At 59.2% G+C, this 27,077-nt stretch overlaps 20 protein-coding genes across 20 annotated transcripts; 12 read left to right on the forward strand and 8 right to left on the reverse strand.

Moving 5' to 3' along the window:
- Window positions 1–76: 76 nt before the first annotated feature.
- Window positions 77–1,057, forward strand: OT_ostta09g02470 (Rad1/Rec1/Rad17; the record flags this gene model as incomplete). Its single annotated transcript, XM_003081192.1, has 1 exon — window positions 77–1,057. The coding sequence occupies one exon, from the start codon at window positions 77–79 to the stop codon at window positions 1,055–1,057; it is 981 nt and encodes a 326-aa protein (XP_003081240.1).
- Window positions 1,058–1,094: 37 nt separating this feature from the next.
- On the reverse strand, window positions 1,095–3,407 carry OT_ostta09g02480 (unnamed product; the record flags this gene model as incomplete). Its single annotated transcript, XM_022983358.1, has 1 exon — window positions 1,095–3,407. One exon carries the CDS (start codon window positions 3,405–3,407, stop codon window positions 1,095–1,097), a length of 2,313 nt encoding a protein of 770 aa, XP_022839633.1.
- Window positions 3,408–3,813: 406 nt separating this feature from the next.
- Window positions 3,814–4,284, forward strand: OT_ostta09g02490 (NUDIX hydrolase, conserved site; the record flags this gene model as incomplete). Its single annotated transcript, XM_022983359.1, has 1 exon — window positions 3,814–4,284. One exon carries the CDS (start codon window positions 3,814–3,816, stop codon window positions 4,282–4,284), a length of 471 nt encoding a protein of 156 aa, XP_022839634.1.
- Window positions 4,285–4,473: 189 nt separating this feature from the next.
- OT_ostta09g02500 (unnamed product) lies at window positions 4,474–5,133 on the forward strand (the record flags this gene model as incomplete). The annotated part of the gene is made up of 1 exon (XM_022983360.1): window positions 4,474–5,133. The coding sequence occupies one exon, from the start codon at window positions 4,474–4,476 to the stop codon at window positions 5,131–5,133; it is 660 nt and encodes a 219-aa protein (XP_022839635.1).
- A 280-nt stretch (window positions 5,134–5,413) lies between these two features.
- Window positions 5,414–6,391, forward strand: OT_ostta09g02510 (Triose-phosphate transporter domain; the record flags this gene model as incomplete). The annotated part of the gene is made up of 1 exon (XM_022983361.1): window positions 5,414–6,391. The coding sequence occupies one exon, from the start codon at window positions 5,414–5,416 to the stop codon at window positions 6,389–6,391; it is 978 nt and encodes a 325-aa protein (XP_022839636.1).
- A 170-nt stretch (window positions 6,392–6,561) lies between these two features.
- OT_ostta09g02520 (Clp protease proteolytic subunit /Translocation-enhancing protein TepA) lies at window positions 6,562–7,569 on the reverse strand (the record flags this gene model as incomplete). The annotated part of the gene is made up of 1 exon (XM_003081196.1): window positions 6,562–7,569. The coding sequence occupies one exon, from the start codon at window positions 7,567–7,569 to the stop codon at window positions 6,562–6,564; it is 1,008 nt and encodes a 335-aa protein (XP_003081244.1).
- A 347-nt stretch (window positions 7,570–7,916) lies between these two features.
- Window positions 7,917–8,819, reverse strand: OT_ostta09g02530 (GNS1/SUR4 membrane protein; the record flags this gene model as incomplete). Its single annotated transcript, XM_003081197.2, has 1 exon — window positions 7,917–8,819. The coding sequence occupies one exon, from the start codon at window positions 8,817–8,819 to the stop codon at window positions 7,917–7,919; it is 903 nt and encodes a 300-aa protein (XP_003081245.2).
- Window positions 8,820–9,200: 381 nt separating this feature from the next.
- On the forward strand, window positions 9,201–10,970 carry OT_ostta09g02540 (Cytochrome P450, conserved site; the record flags this gene model as incomplete). The annotated part of the gene is made up of 1 exon (XM_022983362.1): window positions 9,201–10,970. The coding sequence occupies one exon, from the start codon at window positions 9,201–9,203 to the stop codon at window positions 10,968–10,970; it is 1,770 nt and encodes a 589-aa protein (XP_022839637.1).
- Window positions 10,971–11,125: 155 nt separating this feature from the next.
- OT_ostta09g02550 (Ribosomal protein S4/S9, eukaryotic/archaeal) lies at window positions 11,126–12,103 on the reverse strand (the record flags this gene model as incomplete). Its single annotated transcript, XM_022983364.1, has 2 exons — window positions 11,126–11,676; window positions 12,076–12,103. The coding sequence occupies 2 exons, from the start codon at window positions 12,101–12,103 to the stop codon at window positions 11,126–11,128; spliced, it is 579 nt and encodes a 192-aa protein (XP_022839638.1).
- A 234-nt stretch (window positions 12,104–12,337) lies between these two features.
- Window positions 12,338–13,261, forward strand: OT_ostta09g02560 (RmlC-like jelly roll fold; the record flags this gene model as incomplete). Its single annotated transcript, XM_003081200.2, has 1 exon — window positions 12,338–13,261. The coding sequence occupies one exon, from the start codon at window positions 12,338–12,340 to the stop codon at window positions 13,259–13,261; it is 924 nt and encodes a 307-aa protein (XP_003081248.1).
- Window positions 13,262–13,360: 99 nt separating this feature from the next.
- On the forward strand, window positions 13,361–14,136 carry OT_ostta09g02570 (Co-chaperone Hsc20; the record flags this gene model as incomplete). Its single annotated transcript, XM_022983365.1, has 2 exons — window positions 13,361–13,602; window positions 13,659–14,136. The coding sequence occupies 2 exons, from the start codon at window positions 13,361–13,363 to the stop codon at window positions 14,134–14,136; spliced, it is 720 nt and encodes a 239-aa protein (XP_022839639.1).
- Window positions 14,137–14,186: 50 nt separating this feature from the next.
- OT_ostta09g02580 (unnamed product) lies at window positions 14,187–16,685 on the reverse strand (the record flags this gene model as incomplete). Its single annotated transcript, XM_003081202.1, has 1 exon — window positions 14,187–16,685. One exon carries the CDS (start codon window positions 16,683–16,685, stop codon window positions 14,187–14,189), a length of 2,499 nt encoding a protein of 832 aa, XP_003081250.1.
- Window positions 16,686–17,068: 383 nt separating this feature from the next.
- OT_ostta09g02590 (Pyridoxal phosphate-dependent transferase, major region, subdomain 2) lies at window positions 17,069–18,226 on the forward strand (the record flags this gene model as incomplete). Its single annotated transcript, XM_003081203.2, has 1 exon — window positions 17,069–18,226. One exon carries the CDS (start codon window positions 17,069–17,071, stop codon window positions 18,224–18,226), a length of 1,158 nt encoding a protein of 385 aa, XP_003081251.2.
- A 257-nt stretch (window positions 18,227–18,483) lies between these two features.
- On the forward strand, window positions 18,484–19,509 carry OT_ostta09g02600 (Protein of unknown function DUF98; the record flags this gene model as incomplete). Its single annotated transcript, XM_003081204.2, has 1 exon — window positions 18,484–19,509. The coding sequence occupies one exon, from the start codon at window positions 18,484–18,486 to the stop codon at window positions 19,507–19,509; it is 1,026 nt and encodes a 341-aa protein (XP_003081252.2).
- Window positions 19,510–19,872: 363 nt separating this feature from the next.
- OT_ostta09g02610 (S-adenosyl-L-homocysteine hydrolase, conserved site) lies at window positions 19,873–21,773 on the forward strand (the record flags this gene model as incomplete). Its single annotated transcript, XM_022983366.1, has 2 exons — window positions 19,873–19,955; window positions 20,396–21,773. The coding sequence occupies 2 exons, from the start codon at window positions 19,873–19,875 to the stop codon at window positions 21,771–21,773; spliced, it is 1,461 nt and encodes a 486-aa protein (XP_022839640.1).
- A 310-nt stretch (window positions 21,774–22,083) lies between these two features.
- Window positions 22,084–23,049, forward strand: OT_ostta09g02620 (Nucleic acid-binding, OB-fold; the record flags this gene model as incomplete). Its single annotated transcript, XM_003081207.1, has 1 exon — window positions 22,084–23,049. The coding sequence occupies one exon, from the start codon at window positions 22,084–22,086 to the stop codon at window positions 23,047–23,049; it is 966 nt and encodes a 321-aa protein (XP_003081255.1).
- Window positions 23,050–23,194: 145 nt separating this feature from the next.
- OT_ostta09g02630 (Pantoate-beta-alanine ligase) lies at window positions 23,195–24,061 on the reverse strand (the record flags this gene model as incomplete). The annotated part of the gene is made up of 1 exon (XM_003081208.2): window positions 23,195–24,061. One exon carries the CDS (start codon window positions 24,059–24,061, stop codon window positions 23,195–23,197), a length of 867 nt encoding a protein of 288 aa, XP_003081256.2.
- A 244-nt stretch (window positions 24,062–24,305) lies between these two features.
- OT_ostta09g02640 (unnamed product) lies at window positions 24,306–24,630 on the forward strand (the record flags this gene model as incomplete). The annotated part of the gene is made up of 2 exons (XM_022983367.1): window positions 24,306–24,493; window positions 24,528–24,630. 2 exons carry the CDS (start codon window positions 24,306–24,308, stop codon window positions 24,628–24,630), a joined length of 291 nt encoding a protein of 96 aa, XP_022839641.1.
- Window positions 24,631–24,669: 39 nt separating this feature from the next.
- On the reverse strand, window positions 24,670–25,470 carry OT_ostta09g02650 (Zinc finger, RING/FYVE/PHD-type; the record flags this gene model as incomplete). The annotated part of the gene is made up of 1 exon (XM_022983368.1): window positions 24,670–25,470. One exon carries the CDS (start codon window positions 25,468–25,470, stop codon window positions 24,670–24,672), a length of 801 nt encoding a protein of 266 aa, XP_022839642.1.
- Window positions 25,471–25,938: 468 nt separating this feature from the next.
- On the reverse strand, window positions 25,939–26,877 carry OT_ostta09g02660 (unnamed product; the record flags this gene model as incomplete). Its single annotated transcript, XM_022983369.1, has 1 exon — window positions 25,939–26,877. The coding sequence occupies one exon, from the start codon at window positions 26,875–26,877 to the stop codon at window positions 25,939–25,941; it is 939 nt and encodes a 312-aa protein (XP_022839643.1).
- Window positions 26,878–27,077: the final 200 nt, after the last annotated feature.

Below are 27,077 nucleotides of genomic sequence, written 5' to 3' on the forward strand. Positions count from 1 at the left end.
GTCCACGTGCCGACGACGCCGTCTGAAGACGAACCGTCAACCGACTTTTTTGAATTTTCAATCCCCGCCCCACACCATGGCGTCGGACGATTCGTGGACGTACGCCCTGGATGTCTCCATCGCGCACGTCCGCGCGTTCACGAGCGCGTTGAGCTCACTGCGGCTGGCGCGAAGGCAACGAGCGAAGGTTCGCGCGGACGCGAGCGGGTTAGCGATCGCGACGAGCGATGATTCGAAGACGTGTCACGCGAGCGCAAACTTTCGAAGCGAAACGTTCCGTTCGTACGCCTTGGACGAAACGGCGGCGCGAATGGCGAGCGGAGGTGGGGCGCGGGGACGAGGGGCGTCTTTTGAGATCGATCTCGCTGCGCTGATCGATGTTTTGGGGGCGTTTCAAGGGAAGGATGGCGACGCCGAGGCGCGCGTACGGTGGCCGAGCAGAAGCGGGGCGCTCACGATCGAGTTAGAGTGTGCGAGGGGAACGGGAGAGCGAGAGTTGCGACAAGGGGTGTGCGCGGAGATCATGCCCGAAGTAAGCGCGGAAGGGAGCGCGGAGACGGAGATGAGCTTTCGAGACGAGGCGAACGCGTTCATGATGCCGACCGGTACGCTCAAGGAGATAGTGGACGATTTAGAGTGGCCGTCAGGGGATGTGGACATCGAGATCGACGAGAATTCGCTCAAATTTAGTGCGCACGGGGCGGAAATCGGTGATCTCACCGTGGACGTTGACGTGAGCGAGGGTAGATTGACGGAGTTTACGTGTCGCGAGCCGAGCGTGTCGCGGTACAAGTATCGATTCCTCAAGAGTGCTACGTCGGTTGGGGCGAATTTCCTAGGAAGTGGGGTCGCAGGCGGAGGCGATGACACAGTGACGATGACGCGCGTCTCGGTGTCCAGCGTTGGGTTCTTGAAGGTGGTGCACCTGTTGCATCTGAGTCGAAACCGGATGTCGTTTACCTCCGGTGGGATAAATGAGAGCATGGTGCCGGTGACGTTCATCGTGAATCCGGTCGAGGACATTGACGACGATGCGGATGGGGAAGACGAAGAGTAGAGATAGGAACGAATGAAATGTAAGATACGAGTCATGGTTACGATGTTGATCGACTCTTACGAGACAGCACAATCCAAGGAATTTGACACGCCACGCAAGCGACGACAACCGCACACGACCGCACGCGTTCATATCGCAACGCGCGACGAACTCGCTCGCGCGAGTCTCTATCAATAACCACATCATCAAATACTCTGTCGTATCGCGTGATGACGGGCACGTGGTCGACGCTCTGCGTCAGTGCTAGCACTCGCCCAAAGGCATCAGCGAAAGGCTCGCGCGCTACGTTCATGGACACGTACGCGAGGACAAAGAGCATCGTGCGCCGTAACCAGTCGTGCACGTAGCTCTCCACAGAGCAAGTAGTTTCAACCGCGTGCGCTCTGATAACGCCATCTATCGGTCCAACGCAAGCGTGCGCCGCAGAGCACGTCGTCGATGCGCATTCCAACGTTGTTGAAGCGGAGTCATCAAGCTTGAACGATTCCTCGACGCATGATTTCACAGCGCGCGATTTTGCGTGAGTGAGACGGCCGTCTTCATTCAGCACCGCCACGCACGTATTGATGGCGAGAAACCGTTCTCGTGCACTCTTGATCTCTGTCTCCACACGATGTCGCTCGAGTTCTGCAACGTTGAATAGCTCTGTTGCGCGCGCCCGACGACTATCGCACTCCTGGGCGATGCTGTACGATAACTGCAAATCAGAGGCAACCGATCTTGTTCGCGGAGAGATATCTACATAAGAGCTCGCCAAGCTGTGTGCATAAGCACTCGCAAACGTACCGTTTCGGCTATCGATGCAACCTGCGACGTACGCTCTACGCGTGAAGCCGTACACATACAGCACCGCCGCGGCAACGCCTATAAAGATGACCAGGCGCACGATGGCTACCATGACTGGATCAGCGAAAAAGCGGGCAATGCGTTCGTATATCGTGACTTTCTTCACGTCAAGCTCTCGATCGCGATCGATTAAATTCAGCGGTTCCAAGTCCAGCGCGCCGTAGGCGAAATGCTTTGAAACCGCGGAGACGCATCGAATGACACGGTACGTTACGTCGACGTTCACGAGTCCAGCGAAGGCTACGTCGGCAATCGAAAGTATGTTTGGCATTTGTGGTGCGTCTAAATCGAGGTCCAAGAAGTCAAAATCGTCCACATTTGGTTCGAAATTTGTCGACGTGGAGTTTGTGGTTATGAAATTCATCGACGCAACCGTTCGATTCACTCCGAAACCTACTGCGTCGGAAGCGGTACTCGACGACTCTTGGAGCGCTTCGCCGAACGCGTTCGACTTTTCACGAATCTCTTTCATGATGATTTCTGTGAACGAATCTGCGTCTGTCGTCGTGGTGTTTTCACGGTGAGCTCGAAGTGACGGTGGATCGTAATCAGTCAACAGTGATGGAATGCTCACATTCGTTGCCATGTCTATCGACGTGGCTTCTACAAGGGCACCGTACGCATTTTCAGACGCCGACGAGACTATCGATGAAAAATATTCAATACTTTCGCTCATCGTTTCGGTGAAAGCGTCCATCGGCAAGTCTGGTGATGGGATTGAAAAGTCTGGCGCTGAAAGACTTGGTGGCATCGGTATGTCCATGGTAGGCGTGACCGGGAGGTCTATGCCACCAATCGAGTCCTGTAAAGATTCGACCGTCGGTCTAACGACTGTGTCGAAGTTGTGAAACCAGCTCTGTGCGGTCTGGAAAGTTAAATTGATGCTGGACGCGTATGCTCCAAGTTCGTTGACGTTTACTCGAAAATCTGCCAATGCCTGTTCAATTGACGTGTTTACGATCGTGCTGTGCATTGTTTGGGCGGCCAATCTCGCGGCTCGAGACGCGTCATCAAACATATCGTGTGCACTTGCATTGATTCCACGAATAACCGCCATAGACGAGGCGTGCATCTCCTCATAGCGCTCTGCTGTGAAGGCCGTAATCTCTCTGGAGATGGTCTGCAAGCTCTCCGTTTTGTTGGCCATATATTCAACGTCGTACTTCGAGCGAGCATCCAGGTTTTGCATCACAGATCTGATTGTTGTCTCGATTTCTCGTGTGTAAACGGCATGCGATGACCGTAGACGTTCTCTTTCGTCTACGTCCACCGTCTCATTCAACACGAACAAGACTGAGCGTTTGGGATCGAGCATTGCGCTCGATCGCATACAAGTCGCCGTCCAGAACGTCGAAACATCCGAATCAGCTCGAACTACCCGCAGTTGCGACGCGAGGGCGTCCAGCGCCCGCGTGCAACGTCGCTCTCGCCTCCTCAGGGCGCGAAGTGCTGAGTCGTTTGCGGCATCGATGCGCTCAGCTCTGGCGTTCTCTTTTTGAGCCATCTCATGCGTTCGTCGAGCGCATCCCGAGCGCGCGCGACGAGAGCACGCGTCGTGCCATGCCTTCTGGCGCAAAATCTCCCGCGCGGCATCGCGCCATGCCTCCCGAACGTCATCTAAAGTAGCTGCTTGACCGTCTTTGGCTCGCTCCGTCGCAGCGCGCACCGCCGGCGCGGACGCTATCCAAATCGTCGTCGCGGACACAGCCGCCGCAAGCGCACGCCTCCTCCGTTCGCTCGTCCTTTGCTCTCTCCTCTCGCGTTCATCGCGCTCATTGGCCGTCATGCGCCAATAATAGACACCGCTTCCAACTCGCTCGTCTCAAAGCACTTTCAAATATAACAACCGTCTTGGCAACTGTGTCGTCAACTCTCGCCGCACTCCGCGACTCGAGCAAATTCAGTCTCCGATGACGGATTCCGCTCCGAGACACCCACGCATTGGCGTCGGCGTCGTCCTCAGGCGCCCCGACGGCGCCTTCGTCGTCGGTCGTCGAAAGAGTTCGCACGGTTCGGGACAGCTGGCTTTACCCGGCGGTGCTCTGGAGTGGCGAGAGAGCCTGTCGACGTGCGCATCGCGCGAAACGCTTGAGGAGTGCGACGTAGTGATCGCCGAGAGCGATTGGGTGATCCCTCTAGCGATCTCGGAGGCGGTGATCGACGAGAAGAACCACTGGTTGACGGTATTCGCGCTCGCAGATGTGCCGGGCGACGAAGCGCCGAGAAACGCCGAACCGCATAAATGCGAGGGGTGGTTCTTTATCACGATGAATGACGTTCGAGAGATGATTAAAAACGATCCCGAGTCGGTGTTCCTGCCATTGAGACTGCTCGCGGCGAATGAGTCGGTGGACGTGAAGACGGCGGGCTTCTCTCCGTGACCGGCTTCAAAGTTCGAACGCTCCAAGTGTCAGAGGTCGACGCGAGACGCGCTCGCCGCGCGGATCCGCGGCGCTTGAAGACGTACGCGCGGACGAGCGAAGTCGTGCAGAACTGGAGCGCGGTCGAACACGAAGCGAGCGAGGGAGGCTTGAGGTTGAATTTCTGATCGACGAAGCACTCCTCTAGCGATGCCTCCGAAGAAGGTTCTCGGCGAAAAGCGCCTCACGGCTGAGGAAAAGAAGCGCAAGGAAGAGAAGGAGAAGAAGGAGAAGGAGAAGGAGAGGAAGGAGCGCAAGGCGCAGCTCGCGGCAGACCGGACGTTTGGTTTGAAAAATAAAAATGTTTCCGCCAAGGTTCAGGCGAGAGTGGAGGAGTTGAGACGAGACGCGCCGACGAAGGAGGCCGAGCGCGCGCGCGCGGAGGCTCGCGCGCGGGAGAGGAAGAAACAGAAGGAGGCGGAAGAGGCGGCGAAGCGAGAGTTGGAGATTTTGATGGGCGTTCGGTCGGAAGTGGATCGCAAGGTGACAGACCCGGAGGACGGAGATGACTTGACCGGCGAAATGGGGGGGATGTCCTTGGATGGAAACGAGGCCGATGGGGTACAGGAAGAACGTCACAAGCTCACGGAGGAGAAGCGTCGTGAAATTTTAGCACAAATTGAGTTGGAGAAGGCTCGCGAGAAGGCGGAGGAGCTGAAGGCCCAGGCGGCGTTTAGTCCGTATCGCGTTGACGACGAGGGATGGTATGATTCGGACGAAGATCCGATCGAACTCTTGAGAATGGTCGCTGGGAATAAGCGGGCGATCATCATGCCTAGGAGTCACCGCGATGCACAGATGGCGGACTAGTAGCGCGCGAGCGCAAACCGTCGACACGGCGGAAGTATAATCAAACGAATTGCCCAAGGAAACGAACGCAGGCACCCACGCTCATCACATCTCCTGTAAAGCGCGTTCCTTGATCGCGTCGCTGCGTCGCAAGCGCTAATCGCAGCGTCTCATTCGTTGCGCGCGCGCTGCGAACGCCCCGAACCCTCGTCGCGTTGCCCGCCTCACTCTCGAGCACATGCCCGAAACCGAGAACGGTGATTCCGGAGTCACAATCGACGCCGACACCGTTCTCGACGTCATGGCTCGCGTGCGAGCGTCTCAGAGCGTGAATATCGCGCGAGCGGTCATCCTATCCATCGCCTGGGCGTGCACCAGCTCCGCGCTGATCTTTCTCAACAACCACCTCCTTCGCGAGCACGGCTTCTCGTATCCGATGATGCTGTGCTCCATGGGTATGACATCCTCTTGGTTGATCTCATTCGTGTGCATCACCACTGGACGGGTGAAGCGGAAACACGCTGGGTTGATTACGCGCAGGTGGTACGCGAGACACATTCTTCCGATCGGTTGCCTCGGCGCGGCGTCGCTAGGATTCGGAAACTATGTGTACCTGTACCTAAGCGTAAGCTTCATTCAGATGTTGAAAAGCGCGGTGCCGGCGGTGACGATGGCGGTGATGTACACGGCGGGATTGGAACGACTGCACGGGACGACGCTCACAGGCGTGGCGGTGGTGACGATTGGGACGTTCATAGCGGCGTACGGAGAGGTCAAGTTCAGCGCGATCGGGATGATGATGATGATGACGAGCGAGTTTGCAGAGGCGATTAGAATGGCGTTTTATCAGTACGTATTAGGAAATTTGAAGTTTGATTTGATAGAGGGGCTCTACGTGATGGCGCCGGCTTCGCTGGCGTTTCTCGGTTTGGGCATCGTAGCGCTCGAGTTGAATCAGTTCGTGCAAGAGAGGGGATGGGAGATCATCGCCGCGGCGCCGCACTATTTCTTAGCCGCGGCATTCATGGGTTTTGGGGTGAATATTCTCACGCTTGGGGTGATCAAGGCGACGAGCGGGCTGACATTCAAAGTTATGGGTCAGGCAAAGAACGCAGCGGTGATCCTCCTCGCGGTGATGCTCTTCGGTAATCCCGTGACAACCGTCCAGCTCATCGGGTACGCCATGTCGTTGTTTGGGTTCTTCATCTACCAGCGAGGGAAGATGCAGCAAGAGGCTGTGAAGAGGCTCTCAGACGGTGATAAGTTTCACGGAAAATAGACTATATTGCCTTGTACATCTTTTGCAATTTTTCTGAGTTCCCAAACGTTCACCACACGGCCTTATCGCTGGGACAAAAAGCTCAAGAACGATAGTGCGCATTACCTCGTAAAAGGAAAATTATTTTTGCAGTTCTTCTAAACTTCTAAACGTTCATACGACGGCGATTTTCACCTCCCAACTGTACCCTTGTCCGCGTGCGAGCGGCGCTCCTCTTGTTGTCCGCCTTGACCCGGCATCGGGACGCCCGCGGCCTCATATTGCGCTTGCTGTTGCGCGAGGAGGCGCTCATAGTCTCGCACCTCCATGACGTTCAACCCCTTGGTGATGACCTTGTCGATGATGCCATACTCAATCGCCTGGTTCGGGGTAAAGTAACGCGTCCGGTCGAGGTCCTTGCGCACCGTCTCACCGTCCTTGCCCGTGTATTCAGCCATCAGGTCCATGTACGTATCCTCATACATGGCGCATTCGTTGGCGCGAATCTGCACGTTTTGCGTGGAGTCAAAGGTGCGGTTCAATTTTGGCGGGCCGGTAGAGATTTGGACGTGCGGCAGGGCGTGTCTGCGGCCCTTGTCGCCTCCCGCCAAGATCAATGATGCGTTACCGTGACACTTACCGACGGCCACGGTGTGGATCGGCGATCGAATGTACCGCATGGTATCCAAAATAGCGTACGCCTCGTTATCCATGCCGACCACCTCGCCCTTCTCGTTGATGGACCCCCCAGAGTTGATGTACACGTAGCACGGTTTCTCCGCCTGCTCGTAGCCCAGATACAAGAGTTCAGCGACGACGAGCTCTGTCACCGCCGGCACGAGGGACATACCGATGTAGCAGATGCGCGCGTTCAACAACAAAGACGGAAGATCCGGTGGCGCCACCGCGCCCGCTGGCGCCATCCCCCCGTGCGTCATCGTCGCCCCGCTCATCACCGTTCTGTACCTCACCGGTTCGTTCCCATCGCTCGGCATCTCTCTCGCATACGCCGCACGCGCGCCGAGATCGAGTGCCTTGACGCTGAACCGCTCGTTCGCCTCCTGGCCCGAGAGTCCGAGCGCCTCGATTTGGCTTCGCGTCAACCCCCGTCCGCTTCCGCGCGCCGCCGGGTACACGTCTTCGATCGCGTCGCGCTCTGTACCGACGACGTCAAAGAAGTCCTCGTGGCCGAACTTCATCACGCGCGTCGCGGGTCGAGCGGATCGCGCGGCGTCGTCGCGAGCGATGGACTGTTGGGTCCGTCCTAGGGTTCGTCGCGCGGACGAAGTTGTTTTGGCGACGCGCATGCTCGCTTCTCGGCTCGCGGACGTCTTTGTCGTAAGCGTGTAAAGCGTTCGCAGCTCGTACGCGGCTCGCTGGATCGCGAGCGCTCGAGGCGCGAGGCGCAAAGTGAAAATGGGTGCTGATCCAGAGGCGTGGGCACCGAGACGGGCGGACGACGCGACGAGCAGCTTTGGGGATCTTAACGGGCATTTTAGTGCGATGAAGACGACGTGTGGGTATTGAAATCAACGGTTATTGGGTATTAGTCAATTTTTCGAGATCGCGTGCGTCGCACGCTGGGCGCGCGCGTGGTCTCGGCTGGTTTCACGGAACTCGCGCCGTCGCCGCGCGACTTGTTCGAGTACGCCTTGAGGTAGAAGTTCCCGAAGAGCACGAGCATGTTCGTCATGACGAACATTTGCGCCCAAGGAAGGGTGACCGGGCAGTGCTTCTGACGCAGCACGAACACGGCGTGCGCGAAGACAATGACGAATTGGAGCATTTGAGCCTGGGTGATGTATCGCTTCCACGGGCATCGAATGCCGAGCGCCGACATGAGATAATACGAGTACATCACGATGTGAATGAACGAGTTGCACGCCGCGCCGAAGTAGGCATCGATACAATCGTTCGTGGCCATCAAGTGACACACCAACCACCACGCCCAGATCAACAGGGCGTGATGATAAACGTGCAAGAAGCTCAACTGCTTCGTCTTCTTGCGCGCAACCATGAACACAGTGTCCAATAGCTCCAAATATTTGTTGTTGTAGTGCAACCACACCCCGAGGAGGATCTTAAACGATTTTCTATCGCTCCACGGCATGGTTGACCCCCACACGGGCTGCCCCAGCCCCGAGATCTCTCGCGCGAACATCCCGAGCACGACGACGTTGAACGCCGTCTGATACGCATTGTACGCCAGCATGAACCCCTTCGGGTCGAACGCCTCGCGCTTCGCCATCAACCTCGGTCCGACCAGGCAGAACAACAGGTACATCGTCGTCGCGATCGCCGGGAGCCTCAACGACAGCGCACCGATCCACTCGCGCGCGTCGACGTTGTCGATGCCATTCGCGTGCGACCACTCAAAGGCGTAGGCGTACGTCGCGTACGCGTACGCGGCGAACGCGATCGCGGGCAGCAGCGCACCGGAGGCGCTCATGGACGCGTCTCGATCCTTCGAACCGCGCGAGGCGTCGCGGAGAGGCGGGCGCGCGGCCGAAGGAATTCTTCAAACGTCGAACCCCTGAGGTTTTCCATGAGTCGCGACTCGGCAATGAGTCCCTATACGTCGCGAAGAGACCCCACAGGGGCGCACGCGCGTCGACCGCACGCGCGCGCGCGCGAAATCATGCTTCGAGCTCGCGCGAACGCTTCGTCGACGACGTCGTCTCGAGCGAGCGCGTCTCGAGCGACGCGAAGAGCGTGCGCGCGCGCGCGATGGGTGAGCGCTCGAACGCAGGCGTCGATCGATGTTCGCGGCGCGCGAGCGCTCGATGCGTCCGCGCGGGCGCGGGCGCGAACGAACGGGACATCGACGACGATGTGTAACCGCGCGCGCGTCGCGACCGTCGTTCGAGCGCTCGAGGAACCGGAGACGTTCACGGATGATGATTTGGATAACATCGTCTTCGCCGACCTGAGCGAGGAGGCGGCGATATCGAACAAGTCGGGCGCGGGGGAGACGATGGCGGCGCCGGATTGGATGACGCAATTGAATCGCTTGTGGGGCGGGGCGTCGGAGATCCCGGTCGCGGACGCGAAGCTGGAGGATATCACTGGGCTCCTGGGCGGTGGGTTGTTTCAGCCTCTCTTCAAGTGGATGCTAGAGGCGGGTCCAGTGTACCTACTTCCTACGGGTCCAGTGACGTCTTACGTCGTCGTGAGTGACGCGGCGTGCATTAAACAGGTGCTATTCAACTACGGGAGTAAGTACATCAAGGGTACGATCGCGGAGGCTGGGGAATTCTTATTCGGATTGGGTGTCGCCCTGCAGGAGTTGGAGCCGTGGAAGGTACGGCGCAAGGCGGTGGCACCGTCTTTACATCGCAAGTATGTCGAGGCGATGGTCGATCGGTGTTTCGCGCTTTGCGCAGATCGCATGACGACCATTTTAGAGGAGGAAGCGGCGAACGGTGCGGTGGGTAGCGTCAACTTGGAGAGCAGATTTAGTAAGACGGCTCTTGACATCATCGGCATCTCAGTCTTCAACTACGACTTCAAGGCGCTCACGACGGCGGCTCCAGTGATCCAGGCCACTTACACCGCGCTCAAGGAGGTCGAGACAAGATCGATGGATCTCCTTCCTACGTGGCGTTTGCCCGAGCAATTTCTTCGCATCGTCAGTCCTCGACAGCGCAACGCCCAAGACGCCGTCACCGTTATTCGCGACGTCACTCAGAGACTGGTGGACGACTGCAAACGCATGGTCGAAGAGGAGGAGAAGGTTGGAGGCGCCGAGGAGTGGGCGCGGGATTACTTGAACGAATCCAATCCATCGGTGCTGAGATATCTCATCGCCGCTCGCGAGGAAGTGTCTTCCACGCAGCTCAGAGACGACTTGCTCTCGCTTCTTGTCGCTGGTCACGAGACCACTGCCTCCGTGCTTACCTGGGGGACGTACGAGCTTCTTAAGCCCGAGAATGCGGAGCAGCTTCGTCTACTTCGCGCCGAGCTTGATGAGGTGCTCGGTACGCGCCCGTATCCGACGTTCGCGGATCTGGCGAAGATGCCATACCTCGAGCGCTGCTTCCACGAGTCGATGCGCTTGTACCCGCAGCCTCCCGTGTACACGCGACGAGCCGTGGTTGAGGACGTCCTGCCTAACGGCATGACGGTACCGAAGAACCAAGACTTACTGGTTTCCATCTACAACCTCCATCGCTCGCCCGCGAACTGGGGCCCGACCTCGCAGCAGTTCGAGCCGATGCGCTTCGGCCCACTCGCGAACGGACAACCGAATGAGTTGAACACAGATTACCGGTACGTGCCCTTCAGTGCCGGACCCCGGCGATGCCCGGGCGACAAGTTCGCCGTGTACGAGGGCATCGTCATCTGGGCCACGATGCTCAGGCGATTAGACTTAGAATTGAAGGCTGGACACGACGTAATCATGACTTCTGGGGCGACCATTCACACAAAGAGCGGGTTGCTTGCCACTGTGAAGAAGCGTGAGGTGCGCGAGGTGCCCGAGGCAGAGCGTGTGGACTGGGCCAACTTGATGCCGGCGAAGGAACTTGGAGGCGATGAATGGTACGCTCCCTGGAACCAACCCGCACCGGCCGCGAGTGGGAAATGTCCGATGGGGCACTAGTGGATATTTTAACAAGATGCAAGCAGCGAGCAGCGAATACACCCTATTTCACGCGCGACGAATAACATGTTAAACTCTTCAAACCGTGCCCTCACGTATTACAATCTAGAAAGGTTTACGAGCGGCACCCCCCAAATTTGTTCCGAAGAACTCGCCTATTCTTCCTCTTCCTCGTCGTCACCGCCCGCGGCGGCAGCCGCGCGCTTGCGCTTCACGCGACCCGGTCGGCCGCCGCCCAGCGGCGAGTTGAGCGCGAAGTCAATGTGCTTTTGGCTATCCGTGCGCACCAAGAAGCTCGGCACGTTCACGATTTGCTTGCCGACGCGAATATGGCGCTGGCGGATCAAGACACGCGCATGGTGCACGGACTTGGCCAGGCCAAGCTTGAAGACGAGCGTCTGCAAGCGGCGTTCCAAGAAGGTTTCCGGCGTGAGCGCCAAGACATAGTCGAGCTTGTCTTGCGTCTCGTCCAACAAACCATACGCGCGCATGCGGCGAATGATAGCCTCACCCTCGAAGATGCGCTTCGGGTCCTTCTCATCAAGCGTAAGCAACACGCGAGCGGCGTTGCGGAGCTTGTTAAGGGCGAACTGCACGCGCCACAACTCTCGCTTGTTGCGAAGGCCGAACTCACCGACGATCTTCAACTCGGCGTCGAGGCGATCCTTCTCGAACGGACGTCTCGGCTTCTTGAACGTCTTACCATCTGCGAATTCGCAACACGGAATAAAACAGTCAGTCATACATTTTTCAAGCGTCGCATCGACGTAGCCGCGTCGTCGCGCGCCCCGTCCGTCGTCGAATGTTCCTCCACGGGAAAACCCCAGAAAACACTCGAGCGACGCGTCCAGTTCGTCCTCTGGACGCGCGCGCGCGCGATATCGACGCGCAGAGGCGATCAAACGTCGACAACGATCATCAATCACCGTTCACCGTCGACCGTGGACGATAAGCGTCCACAATCGTGGCGTCGACGGTGAGATGTCGTCGTCGGCGTAAAACCCCAAAACACGATCGCCCATCGCTCACGACGGTTCACGACGGCCCACGCGCGTCGCTCGTGCGCCCACTTCGTGCGCGAGACGAGATCGATCGATAAACGTACAGTTGCGGTAGAACGTGGAGGACGGCATGGTGACGACCTGCGCGTCGTGCAGAGGCGGATCGCGGACGACGCGCGCGCGCGCTCTTCTCGGGGTGTCCGTTTGTCCGAATTTCAGCGTCAGGAAATTTATCACGCATCGTGGCGTACAACTGTTCATACTGTGATACCTCGAAGGAGATTCTATGTATTCGCTCAATGATGCTCTCAAACGCACCTTTTTACGCGCGCGCCGCTCGTCTCGGCACCACTCGTCGTCGTCCCGATGTCGTCCGCGATCCCGCTCTCGTCCGCGTGCGGGGTCGTGAGCCCGCGCGCGCCCGTTAAAGTGGTGCTCTCTCGAGAGCAGGGCGAGGGCAGAGGCGCTCGAGTCCGACGAAGCATCGGAAACGCGGCGTTTCCAAATTTCGACCCATTCTTAATGTTGGACGAGTTCAAGGTCGCCGTCCCGGCGGGGTTCCCCGATCACCCGCACCGCGGGCAGTCCACGGTGACGTACGTCTTACCAGAGTCCGACGGCGCGATGGAGCACGAGGATTCGATGGGGAATCACGGGTTGTTAGCGGCGGGCGACTTGCAGTTCATGAAGGCGGCGCGCGGAATATTACACGCCGAGGTCCCGGAGAACGAGCGTGTGTGTCACGGATTGCAGCTTTGGGTAAACCTCCCCGCGAAACATAAGATGGACGAGCCCGAGTATCAAGAGCTTCGGGCGGAGGAGCTGAAACGCGCGTCGAAGGACGGCGTCGAGGCGATCATCATAGCGGGCGAGGCGTTCGGCGTCTCGTCTCAGATTCGAACGAGAGAGACCCCGGTGCACTACGTGCACTTCAAGATGTCGCCGAGTAGCGAGCTGAGGCAACCGATACCGCCGGGATGGGCGGCATTTTGCTACACACTCAAGGGTAGCGCCAACTTTGGTTCAGGCGAGCTCGTGGAGGCGCATCACACAGTGGCGCTTTCCAACGGCGAAGGTGAGGACGGCATCGTCGTTCGAGCCGGTCCCGAGAACGCGGAGTTCGTCATGATTGCCGGGACGCCGTGCAACGAGCCCATAGTGCAGCATGGGCCGTTTGTCATGAACACGCGTGAAGAAATCATGAAAGCCTTCTCAGACTTCCAGGGCGGCAAGAACGGCTTCGAGAGCGTCCGCGGTTGGCGAAGTGAGATCCAATACCGCACGCGATGACCGCCGTGCGAGGCTCGACGCGCGATGTAATGTACACAAATATCATGTAGCGACCTCTCCGCGCTTTTCTCGACGCGCGCCACACCGCGACGCGCGCGCATGTCGACCGTACGCGCCGTTCGCGCCGCGATCACCGCTTCGCGCTCGACCTCAAGCGTCATTGCATTTGCTTCGCGCCTCACCGCTCGCGCGTCCTCCACGCTCGCCGTCGACGCGTGCTGGAACTGTGGAGACCTCTCGCCAACGAACCCGGCCGCGTCGAGTTTGGACTTCTTCTGCGTCGCGTGCGGGATGATTCAGCCCCCGCTCGTCGATGGAAATCACTTCAAAGTCCTCGGGGTGTGCGTGTGACGGTTCGACCGCGCGTGCGATCGACTGACGCCGTGATACGACGCAGGGAGGAACGATTCGCGGTGGACGCGAGCGAACTCGAGGACGCGATGAGGCGACGACAAAAGGTTTTGCATCCGGATAAGTTCAGCTCGGCGAGTGAGACGGAGCGCGAGCACAGTGCGAATCAAGCGTCGGCGGTGAATGCGGCGTACGGGGTGCTGCGGGATCCGTTGCGGCGGGCGAAGTACATTTTGGAGACGCGCGGTTGGGGGGTCACCGAGCGGGACGGGCGGGAGACGCCAGTGGATCCGGAGCTTCTCATGGAGGTGATGGAGGCGCGAGAGGACATCCTCGAGGCGAAGGGTGACGCCAAAAGGTTACGCGAGCTCCTATCCGAGCACAGCGCGACGGTGGAGAAGTGCATTCAGGACACGAGAGAAGTATTGGACGCGAAAGTCTTCGACGGTGAACGCGCGAAGGACGTCGTGTTTCGGTTGACGTACTTCGTAAAAGTGATGGAGGAGATTAAGGACCTGCTGTAGTTAGCGCGCGATGTGTTGTAGTTAAATAGCGTCACGGACTAGATTTATCGCTAGAAAGAAATCAAATCAGCGTCCACGACTCCGGCGAGTGCCGCTCGATTCGACTCGCTAGAATTCGACTCCATTCGTCGAGACAGGCGCTTGATGTGCTCCTCCACAATCGCAATTGCCGCTTGGAGCTCCGGATGGGTGACGAATTTGCGACCATGATCGACGTATGATTCCTTAGAAACGATCATCTCCGCTTTCTCCGCCCCGATCTTGTTCCAGTCGCGCAGCGCCGTTGTCTCCAATTTGGCGCAACGCGAATCGACGTAACCGCGGAGCTCCGTGAGGATTCGCTTCGTCTTCTGCTTCTCGTGTTTATCCCATTCGACCACCTCTTGTAACGCATCGACGCGTTTCGAGACGCCATCGATGAGTTCTCGAACTGATGTCGTCGACGGGCGATCTTTGATTGTTCGTTCCATGCTCTCGTGCATGCTGTGAATTATCAAGTCTTGCTCATCCTGTTTCCTTGCCAGATGCATCAGGCGAGCCTGAATCGGACCCGTGTCGCCGTAGCTCGTGGTGGTCGCCGAGTATACGTCTATGTGCATCGACGACTTGCTGAATGGTGACCCGATCGGTGAACGAGCGATGTCACCGCCGAACAGGGCTTCCTGTATCGGCGTCAGTTCTCTTCTCATGCCGTGCACCGCTCGATCTGTTAATTCCGTCAGCTCTAGACGCAGATCCTTCTCCACCGCGCTCACGTTCTCCATCATATTCTTCTCCACAGCCGCGATATTTTGCTTCATTGTTTTCTCCACCGCGGCGATCGACTTCGCTTGCGCCTCCGCATTTGGACCGGCTGCCGCCTTCTCAAGTTTCATCGACACTTCGCACGACTCAACGCGCAATTCGCTCGAGGCAACTCTCGCTTCAAAACGCTCGAACCTCTCGTCGAGGCGGTCTATGCGAGTCTTAAATCCAGCCTCTACGATCCCTCTCGTCGCCTCAGCTTCGCCAAGCACCCGTTTCATAGATCTAATGTGCTCTTCAGCGATATTTGCCAGCATGTCGGCTGAACTCTTCTCGCTCCCTCTCAGTGCGGCGATACTCTCTTCTCGAAGCTCGGCGAACGTCGTGAACTGTTTGTTGATCCACTGCTTCAGTTCATCGGCACGATCTGAGGCGGCCTTCATCTTGTTCACGCTGGACAACACACTATCCTTGAATGCGTTGTCCTCGTCGTTCGTCTTTCGCAACGCCTCTTCGGCGAGCGTGACGGCCTTTCGCGCCTCCTGCGCCGCTTTCTCAGCGTTTCGCGCTGCTACACTATCTACGGATGACTCGATCTCTCGCAAGCGATACTCCATGACTTCGTTCACCGACGATTCCGCCTTCTCACTCACCGTTTGCACCACCTTGACGCCCCATTCCTTGAGCTGCGATGACAGAGCCTCGCCCTGTTCCTGCACCAAGTGCGCGTGCTGCTCTGACGTCGATGCAATCTCTTCACCGAGCGTCGCGATGCGCTGCGCCTCTTTTTCGATATGATCGAGCGCTTGGTGTTTTCTCGCATCAATGGTCTCCACGAACTCGTTCGCCATGGTTTGCATATCCTCTGTCTTAGCCAAGAGTTTTTCAAACTGCTCGTACGTCTCGCGCACGCGCTCCGCGGTGTCGCCCACGCGTCGGACGTCCTCGCGACACTCCTCCGTGAGGCGTTCGATCGACTCCGAGTTCTCGCGCACTTCGAGCAACGCATCATTCACTAAGTTTGCGTCCTGCGACGCACGAACCGCTCGAGCCTTGACGATCTCCAGCTCGCTCGCCAGAGCCGGGATGTCCGCAGAAGCGAGCGCGAGCGCCGTCTGATTCGCCTTCGCGCGCGTCTCCTGCACCTCCACCTCCATCTCGCGCGACATCGTCCGCACGTCAGCTATTTCACCGGCCAAAATATCCAATCTCGAATCCACCGCTCGCGCGCTCGCCTCCGCGCTCGCACTCGTCCGCGTCTCGATCGTCGTCTCCAGCTCGAACAAGTCCATCGCCGTCTTGCTCGCCGTCGTCGCGTGCAACGCCTCCAGCGCCCCCACTCGATCCACCATCGCGCTCGCCACCGCCCGCGCGCTCGCGAGCTCCTCTCGCAACTCCCTCACCGCGTCCTCCAGCGCCTCGCACCGCTTTTCACTCGCCTCGTGCCTCGCCTCGGCTAACTCCATTCGAAGCGCCTCCACGTCCCGCCTCGACGCGTCCGGAATCATCACCATCGTCGTCGGCGTCCCATCCCTCGACCCCCGCTCGACCTCCAACGCGCTCACCCGCCGCGTCAACGCCTCACCCACCGCGCGCGTTCGATCGCTCTCGCGCTCGTGTCGTCGCAGCACGTACGAAACGCCCTCGATCGCCCGTCGCACGCACGGCGTCACGCGCGTCCACTCGCGCTCACCTTTGGCCACGTCCTCGACGCGCAGGAAGTCATCGACGGCGAAGCGTCGGGCGGGCGATCGCGCGTCGGGCGACGCCCCCGCGCGCTCGGGCGTGGACGGGGACGACGCCATGCGCGCGCGCGTGGACGTGTCGGGCGTCGGGCGATGGCGATGGCGGTGGTTGGGGCGATCGTCCACGAGTCATGACTCGTGATTCGTGGGTCCGTCGACGCCCGCCGACGGAGACGCCGACGCGCGCCGACGCCGCGCGCGCGACGACCAGAGCGACGCGCGCGCGACGACGGACTCGGGCGCACGCGCGGTGGAGGTCGATGCGGTGCGCGCGCGCGGGTGGCGCGAGCGCGCGGGCGATGGGGCGACACCCGACGCGCGGACGAAGGGATGGACGACCGACGGGCGCGCGTCGAGCGACGACGGGACGACGCGACGGCGCGCGCGGGCGAACGACGCGGGCGACGACGGAGCCGAGCGAGCCGAACCCGCGGGAGTATAAGATGGCGACCAAGTTGGCGCACGCGAAGACGAGCGTGCGGGACCCGTACGCGGCGTCGTCGCCGCCGTTGTATCAGACGGCGACGTTTGCGCAGCCGAACGCGACGGAGAACGGACCGTACGATTACACGAGGAGTGGGAACCCGACGCGGACGCAGTTGGAGGAGCAGATGGCGTACCTGGAGGACGCGGACCGGGCGTTCGCGTTTTCGTCCGGAATGTCGGCGCTCACGTGCGTGACGCGATTGGTGAACGCGGGTGAGCGGATCGTGACCGGAGACGATATTTACGGTGGGACGTCGCGATTGCTCGCGCAGGTCGTGCCCAAGGTTGGGATCGAGGTCGTGAACGTGGACATGAAGGATCTTGACGCGGTGCGCGCGGCCATTGCTGGAGGGAAGACCACCATGGTCATGATGGAGTCCCCGACGAACCCTCGATTGCAGGTGATCGACATCAAGGCGATCTGCGACATGGCGCACGACAAAGGTGCGCTCGTGTGCGTCGATAACTCGATCATGTGCCCGACGTTCCAGTCGCCGCTCGCGCTCGGCGCCGACATCTCGATGACGTCGGCGACCAAGTTCATCGCCGGGCACTCCGATGTCACCGGTGGTTTACTCGCGGTGAAGGGCGAGGAGGTTGGAAAGAGGATTTACTTCCACCAAAACGCCGAGGGTCTGCACCTCGCCCCGTTCGATTGCTGGCTGGCGCTTCGCGGGCTGAAGACGATGCAGTTGCGCATGGAGCGCCAACAGGCAAACGCGATGAAGCTCGCGAAGTGGTTGGAATCGCATCCGCGCGTGCAAAATGTCAACTATCCGGGATTGAAGAACAATGTCGGTCACGATTTGCACTTCCGTCAAGCGTCCGGAGCTGGGTCTATCTTTTCGTTCACCACCGGAGACGTGGAGTTCTCGAAGATCGTCGTGGAGGAGACCAAGCTTCATAAAATCACCGTCTCTTTCGGTGGCACGACCTCTTTGATCTCCCTCCCGTGCTTCATGTCTCACGCGAGCATTCCCGCCGAGGTTCGCGCCGCTCGCGGCTTGCCAGACGATCTCGTTCGCATTAGCTGCGGCATCGAGGATGGCGATGACTTATTGGCCGACTTGCAGTACGCCTTCGCCGTGGCAGAGGTTCGCGTGGGCAAGAAGTGAGGAATCCACCACGTGGATCAGTTATTCCTATTTTTACAACCTAGAGCAGACTGTAGACGACACATTTCGTTCATCACCGCTGAAGCGACGCCAGCCACTCACGCGTCTCGTACACCGATATTGGATTGTGACTGACACAATGTGACGTCACGCGCTCGCGCGCACTCGTCGACGCGCGCTTTCCTGCGTTCGAAGTTTTGTGAGCATTCACTCGTAACAGTGGACTACGTTTGAGTTCGGCGCACACACTACGGACGATGGATATCATGAGACTCGCGAGTTCGAGGATGGCCAGTGAGCTGGCGCAGAAGAGAGCACCAGCTCGTCTCCAGAGGTCTAGATACGCTCTCGTTCGCGCGACAAACTCGCGGAAAGAAGATGTTTTCGGTGAACCGAACGGGAAGAATGGCGGTACGCCCGAGCTCTTGGAAAGTTTCGCTCTCGGGTCTTCGCTGCCGTCAAATGTAGGTGGGAGAGAGCTCGAGAATGACAGGTGCCGGCAACGATGGTCGAGCGATTTTTGGAGCGAGCTCGAATGCGACGCGACGGAACCGTGGATGATGAGCAACGATCAACAGCCAGGCGGCGCGCTGCGCTCGCAATTTTTACTCAGTCCGGCGTGGCGCTTGATGCTGCTCTCGGATGGATCCGTTACGGTGCGTTCGCTCGAAGAGATGGTCTGCGAGACTGACTTATCAATCTTCTTATTTTCGCGCACGCAGCGACACTTGAAGCTGCTCACCGGTCGCGTTGACGTTAAAACAGATGTCTTATGGCAAGGCAAGGTCCACGTTAGCGCCACCGCCGCGAAGACGAACGGGATCCCATCCGACGTCGCGAACCAACTCGACTCAGGCGGCTCGATGCTACAGCGCGAGGTTGATCTGTGCGACGCCCACGGCTTGCCGCTGTGCTACGCCACGAGTTGGTGGAATTTGGAGAACGCGGATAAAGTTATCCTCGACGACGGCGCCGCCAATTCGTTCGGTGCCCTTGAGCGTCCCGTTTGGCTAAAATTGGCTGAGAACAAGACGGAGCTCTTCCGAGAGGTTCGACGTGTCTATCGCGGCACCTCCGATCCTCTGGCTTCGGCGTGGGGACTTCCGAACTCGACCACGTTTTGGGCGCGTCATTACATCTTTTGGTGCGCGCGTAAGCCTCTGTGCGTCATTCACGAGGTGATGAGCCCGCGGCTCGAGTTGCACCTCGGACCCTCGGACCCGGCGCGCAAGCGCCTCGAAAACGGGTCACGATCATTCCCCTCGGACGATCTCTGGCTCTGATCGCGACCATCTCTCACGGTGACGATTTACTGGTCTTCGAATACGACGACGCACGTCACAGCACACCGCGTCACACCGCTCGTTCCCACCCGCGTCGCCGCAGTCGTCCTCTGCTCGACTCATCCGTCCGCGCGCGTCTGAACCCTTCGTCTCATCTCCCCGCGAAGCGTCATCCATCGTTTCCCCATCATTCGCCCGTATTGAAGCCAAAAAAGCGCTCCAGCTGTCTCTCTGAAGATTCGAGGAATATAAGTACCGAGTCATGACTGGTCAAAGAGTCCCTCGCGGATGATCGCGACGGATTGGCGGGAACGAGCGCCGCCGGGCCTCCGACGTCACTTTACCGCACACGCATCTGTCGCCATGAGCTCCTCCATGTGCGTCGTCGAGACGTCCTCCGCCGGTCGCGAATACAAGGTTCGCGACATGGCCCAAGCCGACTTCGGGTGCGTCATACAGCGATTCGCGTTTGGATGGAGACGCGCGCGATGACGATCATCACGCTGCGATGACGGCGGATCGATCGCGGGCGTGAAGTCGACGTTTGCGATGCGCGCGAGTTCGCGTTCGTCGTGAGAACGCGATGGACGGATGCACGAATTATTATCGAGCGTCGTGGTCGCGCACGAGAGGTTGAGGCGCGGTGCACGGCGCGCGGAAAGGGGAAGTTCGCTCGAAAGTGAGATCTATCCAAAAACAGCTGGTCGGTCCTTTGGAGTCGTGAAGGAAATGAGATCTCTCAGATTATCAAGATGAATCATCTTACGACCGTGGGACGACGAAGGGCTGGGATAGAACGGAGAGATGGGAAATGAAAAAGGAAAACGCGAGCGCGAATGAAGAGAGGATCTTGACTGACGAAGCGTCGAACGCCCGCCACGCACAGTCGTATGGAAATTGAACTCGCGCAAGTTGAAATGCCGGGTCTCATGTCCTGCATCGCCGAATTCGGCCCGGCGCAACCGCTCAAGGGTGCCAACATCTCCGGTTCCCTCCACATGACCATCCAAACCGCGGTTCTCATCGAGACCCTCGTCGCGCTCGGTGCCAACGTTCGTTGGTGCTCGTGCAACATCTTCTCCACGCAAGACCACGCCGCCGCCGCTATCGCGCGCGACTCCGCCGCCGTCTTTGCCTGGAAGGGTGAGACGCTCGAAGAGTACTGGTGGTGCACGGACCAAATGCTCAACTGGGGCGACAAGTCGCTCGACATCATCGTCGACGACGGTGGTGACGCCACTTTGCTCATCCACGAGGGCTACAAGGCTGAGATTGAGTTCGCCAAGAACGGCACCATCCCAGACCCGGCCTCCACGAACAACGCTGAAATGAAGTGTGTGTTGAAGATTATCGCCGAGAACTTGAAGACCAACCCGAACCGCTGGCACAAGATCGTCGAGACCTGCGTCGGTGTCTCTGAAGAGACCACGACTGGCGTCAAGCGACTTTACGAAATGCAAAAGGCGGGCGAACTTTTGTTCCCGGCCATCAATGTCAACGATTCGGTCACCAAGTGCAAGTTTGACAACTTGTACGGCTGCCGTCACTCTTTGCCGGACGGTATCATGCGTGCCACTGACGTCATGATCGCTGCCAAGACGTGCTGGGTTGCCGGCTACGGTGACGTCGGCAAGGGTTCCGCCGCCGCACTCAAGGCTGCCGGCGCTCGCGTGATTGTGTCTGAAATCGACCCGATCTGCGCGCTTCAAGCCGCCATGGAAGGTTACCAAGTGGCTCCGATTGAAGACGTCGTCGGCGAAGTCGACATCTTCATCACCACGACCGGTAACAAGGACATCATCATGGTTCAACACATGGAGAAGATGAAGAACAACGCCATCGTTGGTAACATTGGTCACTTCGACAACGAAATCGACATGGCTGGCCTCGAGGGCTACCCGGGTATCAAGCGCCAAAACATCAAGCCGCAGTGCGACCGCTTCGAGTTCCCGGATGGCCACGGTATCATCATGCTCGCTGAAGGTCGTCTCCTCAACCTCGGCTGCGCCACCGGTCACCCGTCCTTCGTTATGTCCTGCTCCTTCACCAACCAAGCCATCGCTCAGCTCGAGTTGTGGAACGAGCGCAAGTCTGGCAAGTACGAGAAGAAGGTCTACGTGCTCCCGAAGCACTTGGACGAGAAGGTTGCCGCCCTCCACTTGGGCAAGATTGGCGCCAAGCTCACCAAGCTCTCCACGGAACAAGCTGCGTACATCAACGTCCCGGTTGAAGGCCCGTACAAGCCGGCGGCCTACCGCTACTAGATTTGTTGACTGTTAAGTCACCGTCGCGACACGTGGACATCAAAATTTGAAGAAGTCGACGCTGCGACACATTGTTCACGCCCAACGCATTTCACCGTTGGGAAGTCCGTGTGTATCTAGGTGAAAGTTTTCGATTCTAGAGAAGTATATTCAATTCCATGACAACCGTCCCACGAAACACACGCTCTCCCGCGCCGCCCGTACACCTCTGCCTTTGGACCCGATCTTTTCTCTTTCATCTTGTCTCGCCGCGACCACCGCACACACCAACGCGCTCGCCCGCGCCTCTGTACTCACTCTCGAATACACGATGTCCACAAACGCCATCGTCACCGCCATGACCACCGCGTTCGGCGCGACGACGCCGAGTCAACAACAGATCGACGTCGCCAAGTTTACCCCGGCGGCGGATGGATTGATCGCCCTGAACGCGCACCTCGCGTCTCGCTCGACGATCTCCGGACACGCGCTCACGAGTGAAGACGCGTCTGTGTACGTGGCGTGCGTTGAGGCGCTGAACGCGTCGAGCGAGGCCTTGACGCACGCGCGGAGATGGGCGGCGTTCGTGAGCGCGCGCGGAGCCGCAAAGTTGAGCGGCGGCGTCGAGGCGCGGGCGTTGACGCACGCGAATGCGCCGACGTTCGAGCGCGCGCCGGCGAAGGAAACGAATGAGAAGGACAGCAAGACGAGCACGAGCGAGGGTGGGAAGAAGAAGGAGAAGAAGGAAAAGAAGGAGAAGGGCGGCGACGGCGGAGGGAAGGCCGATACGCCGTCAAGCAAGCGCATGGACGTGTCCGTTCTTGACATTCGCGTCGGCGTGATCACCAAGGCTTGGGAGCACCCAGAGGCAGAAAAGTTGTGGTGTGAGAACATCGATCTCGGGGAGAAGGGCGTGCGGCAAATTTGCAGCGGTCTGCGTGCGTTCAAGACCCACGAACAAATGGAGGGTGCTCGGGTGTGCGTCATCGTCAACGTCAAGCCCGGTAAGCTTCGAAACGTGGCGTCTGACGGCTTGGTGCTGTGCACCTCAAACGAAGATCACACTGAGGTCGATTTCGTCGTCCCTCCTGAGGGTGCCGCCATCGGTGAACGAGTCATGTTTGCCGGTTTTGAAGGCGAACCGGAGGAAGTCTTGAACCCAAAGAAGAAGCAACTCGATGCGGTTTCGCCAGATCTCAAGACTAACGCCGAAGGGGTCGCGTGCTACAAGGACATCCCTTTCACCACGTCTGCGGGCGTGTGCACGAGTCCGCTGAAGGACTGCTTCATCAAATAGATTCAACTTTCTTTTGTCATGAAAGATACAGGGCGCGTGCATTAGCGTGCGTGCAAAAGAATCATTTCGCCGCATTGACTACAAGTACTTGTACAAGTACCGGTACTACTAATGATACGCAACAGCGTGCGCGTACTAATAATAGCTATCGTTTTACGCCTTCACACATAATCTCGATGTTGTCAAGCAAACGAACGCTACCAAACTTGGCCGCGACAGCGATGACACAGGGCGAAGACACGTTTCCTTCGTACGGCGTCAGTGATTCCGGCTCCATTACCTGGACGTAATCGACCACCCCGCCTCCACCGTTGATCGCCTGCGTCACTGCATCGACAAGAACACCACACGCCGTGGGCTGTCGCTCCGCGAGCGCTTTTGCCTCGCGCAGGCTTCTATTAATAACTGTCGCCTCGGCCCGCTTCTCCAACGTCAACAACAAATTCCTCGAGCTCATCGCGAGCCCATCCTCCTCTCGCACGATATCCCCTCCTACGATTTCGATAGCAAAATTCAAGTCCCGCGTCATCCTTCGAATCACCCGCCACTGCTGATAGTCTTTTTTTCCGAACACCGCAACGTCCGGCTCCACGACGTTGAATAGCTTCGTCACCACCGTCGCCACGCCACGAAAGAAGTGCGGGCGCGTCTGCGCGCACAGCCCTTTACTCAAAATCTCTACATCGACGTACGTCTCGTGCGCCGGCTCCTCCTTTCCCGGATACATCGCTCTCGGGACGAACACGCAATCCACGCCAGCCGACCGGCACGCCTCCAAATCCTCCGCCATCTTCCTCGGGTACGCCTCGAAATCCTCCCCCGGGGCGAACTGCGTTTCATTCACGTATATCGACACGACGACGCGATCGCACCGCGCCCGTGCGATCGAGATCAACGACAGATGCCCGCGGTGAAGACACCCCATGGTCGGGACGAAACCCACCGTTTCCCCGCTCGTTCGCCTCGCGCGCGTCCACGAGCGCATCGCTCTCGCGTCCTCGACCGTCTCCATCGTGCGTTTCCCTCTCGACGCACGCCCAGCGCTCGACGCGCGCGCGCACGCCGACCTGTGGCTCGCAGCGCGCGTCACGATGTCCACGCGTCGCCTCTCGCGCTCAAACGCACGCCACACGCCGACGCGCGCGCGCCGGGACCGATCGACGCGCCGATCGACGCGCGCGAGGGACGTCAACGTCCCGAGAGCGCATCGAACGCGTCGATCGCCGCGTGAACGCGTCGAAAGGGTTGAGATCGAGATGGATTTCACCGAGCTCGAACACCGAGAGGGCGCGCGTTTATCCTGGAACGCGTGGCCGTGCTCGAGGATCGAAGCCACGAGGGTGGTGTTACCGATCGGCGCTCTGGTGACACCGGGTAAGGACCTCGGGGAACACTGTCCGACGTTGCCGTACGAACCGGTGGTGTGCGAGGGCTGTCAGGCGGCGCTGAATCCGTATTGCGCGGTGGATTACCCGAAGCGAGATCGATGTGCAAAAAATCGTGTCCTCCTCGATTGGCGACGGCCCGAATATCGCTCGAAAACTCGCGCTCAGCTGGTCTAGTAGAGTACTCGCGGAGTGAGGTAACATTCAGCATTACTAACGGAGGTGTGTATTAAAATCAAGAAAAAATCCGCATCAAACCGCTCATCGGCGCTCGGCAGTGCGGACACTTCGCGCATCGCCCCTCTCCAGCGGAGTCGCGCAAACGCGAGACGCACGCATGACAGTACATCAAGTGCAGGCACGGACACACCACCGTGTCGCGCTTATTTGTGTAACATATTGTACAAAGGACTTCCTGTTCGCGTTCCAATTTCATTCGCTCGACCTCGTCGCGCAGGCGTAGGAGTTCTGACTGTTGCTCGACACCCTCCAACGCACACGCGTTAAACGGATCGTCCGGGTCATCATCCAATACCGTACGTCCCGTGATAACGCCAAACTGTAGGTATCTCGAGCGGGAGACGCGTTGGCGTCGGAGATTTTGACGATGCCAAAGCGCATCGGTTGAGATATCGTACGCCGCATCCGCGTCGTTTCGCGTGCCTCCGAGGAGCGCGACACCCCGACCGGGGCCGATACCACTGTGGACATCATCGTCTCGCATCGCCAAGGCGTCGTAGTATCCAGAGCCCCTGGTCAGGATTACGTCGAGCTTTGTGTGCCACGCGGTTTTCTTCGTAACGCCGTGGCCTTCGGGATCTCTTTCGATCCACTCTCGTCGAAACGCCTCGTCCCGCAGCGACATCGCTAGATCGTTGAGTAAGCCCCCGATCACGCGCATTATCCCAAATGCTTCGTTCAGCGCGCTATCGACGCGCGATAGCGTTCGTACCGATTCTAACCACTCTCTCCGCTCGCCGTCCAACCACGCCTCTCGCTGCGCGGTGATGAGAAAAGAAGCCTCCAAATCCCGCATCGCATCCGCCACCCTGCGCACCGGTCGCGCCGCGTCGATCGATCGCACGGTTGTGATAAAAAAGCATCGGACCGTCGACCACGTGGACGATCGCGACAGGTCTGCGACGGCGTCGTCGAGCTAGAACAGAGGTCAGTCCACACGCCTCGGGCAAAAGACGGTTCGTATCCGCGGGACTCTTGCTTCGCACCTCGATGATGAGCGCGCGGAGCTCGTTCACGATGATCCGCCAGGGAAAAACCCCGGGCGTCGCGTTGAGCATGTATGCGTCCCGTCCCGAGGCGACGGGCGCGTGTGGCGTCAAAGATGTAGGCGTGTCTTGGAATTGGAGCCCGCGCATGTTAGTCTTCCCGAGGCGCCTCGGGACGGGACGAGCAGAGCATTCATGTGATCGTACGACGAGAATGACGCACGCGACGCCGTCGGATGCGATCGCGTGATTTACACAATTACAGTCAAAAGCTGTGATCACGAGAGCACGCCCGTGGCGCGCATGACCATGATCGCGTCGCTGCGCGTGGAGCGCAATCGCGCGACGGCTCGAGCGACCGCTCGCTCGCGAAGATCACGCACGTCTTCCGGTCTCCAAGTCGCCGACGAATCGCTTAGAATGGCCATACGTTTCGTGACTTCGTCCAGCCCGACGTCCTCGATCGTTCGAGCTAAGGATTCGAGCGCTTTTCCGTCGGACGATGTCTTCGAAGCGGCGCGCAACGTTTCGGCGGCGACTGACATGAGATGTAACGCAAACCCCACCGCCGTGCTCAGCGCACCGCGCGTGGGATTGAGCACCGCGATAATATCCGCCGCGTGCATCAACGTCACGATCCCCACGAGCGCATCACTCTGTATCTCGACCCGTTCGCCCGTGTAAAAATTAACCGCCACGAATGGACGCGTCTCCCCGAGCGTCGCCCTGTACCACGCGCGCTGACTCGCCGTGCCGTACACGAAGACCAACATCTCTCCGACATCTCCCAATACCTCACGCAACACCCTCCTATCCCTCAACCGAACGAGCGTTCCCGGATACAATTCGCTTCCGTACGCCGAGTGCGCCGCGCCCGCCAACCGCGCAATCGCCGGCGCCCCAAACCTCCCTAATTCCTCCTCCACTCGACGCAAGTGCGCGTCCAACGCGCATCCATTCACGTGCGCCATCGCATTGGATCCACGCGCGCGCAACAGCGCCCCTAACGTCGCCTCCGCGTCCACGGAGACGCGTTCGAACAGGCCACATTCACGCATCGTCCCGAGTCCCAATCCATTCGCACCGCCCCCCCACGACGCCCGCGCGCGATCGCCCCTGGGCAGGCACCACCCTCCCGGCGCGCCGAGCGCGTACCACATCGCGCGCGCGACGACGCCGAGCGCGAACGCGAGCGCGTCGAGCGCCCGCAGCTCCATCGCGTCGGTGTGACGCCGTGGACGCGATGGACATCATCGCCATCGTCATCTCTCGCCCCGCGCCCGTCGCCGCGCGCGCGCCTCGCGGGACGCATGCGGCGATCGTACGCTTTCGCGCGCGCGCGAGGGGCGCGCGCGCGCCTCGCGCCGGTGCGGGGGAGAAAACGCGAGGGATCGAGGCGTTATCCACGCGCGTCGCG

Source organism: Ostreococcus tauri (genome assembly GCF_000214015.3).
Source record: "Ostreococcus tauri WGS project CAID00000000 data, contig chromosome 09, whole genome shotgun sequence".
NCBI classification, from domain to species: Eukaryota; Viridiplantae; Chlorophyta; class Mamiellophyceae; order Mamiellales; family Bathycoccaceae; genus Ostreococcus; species Ostreococcus tauri.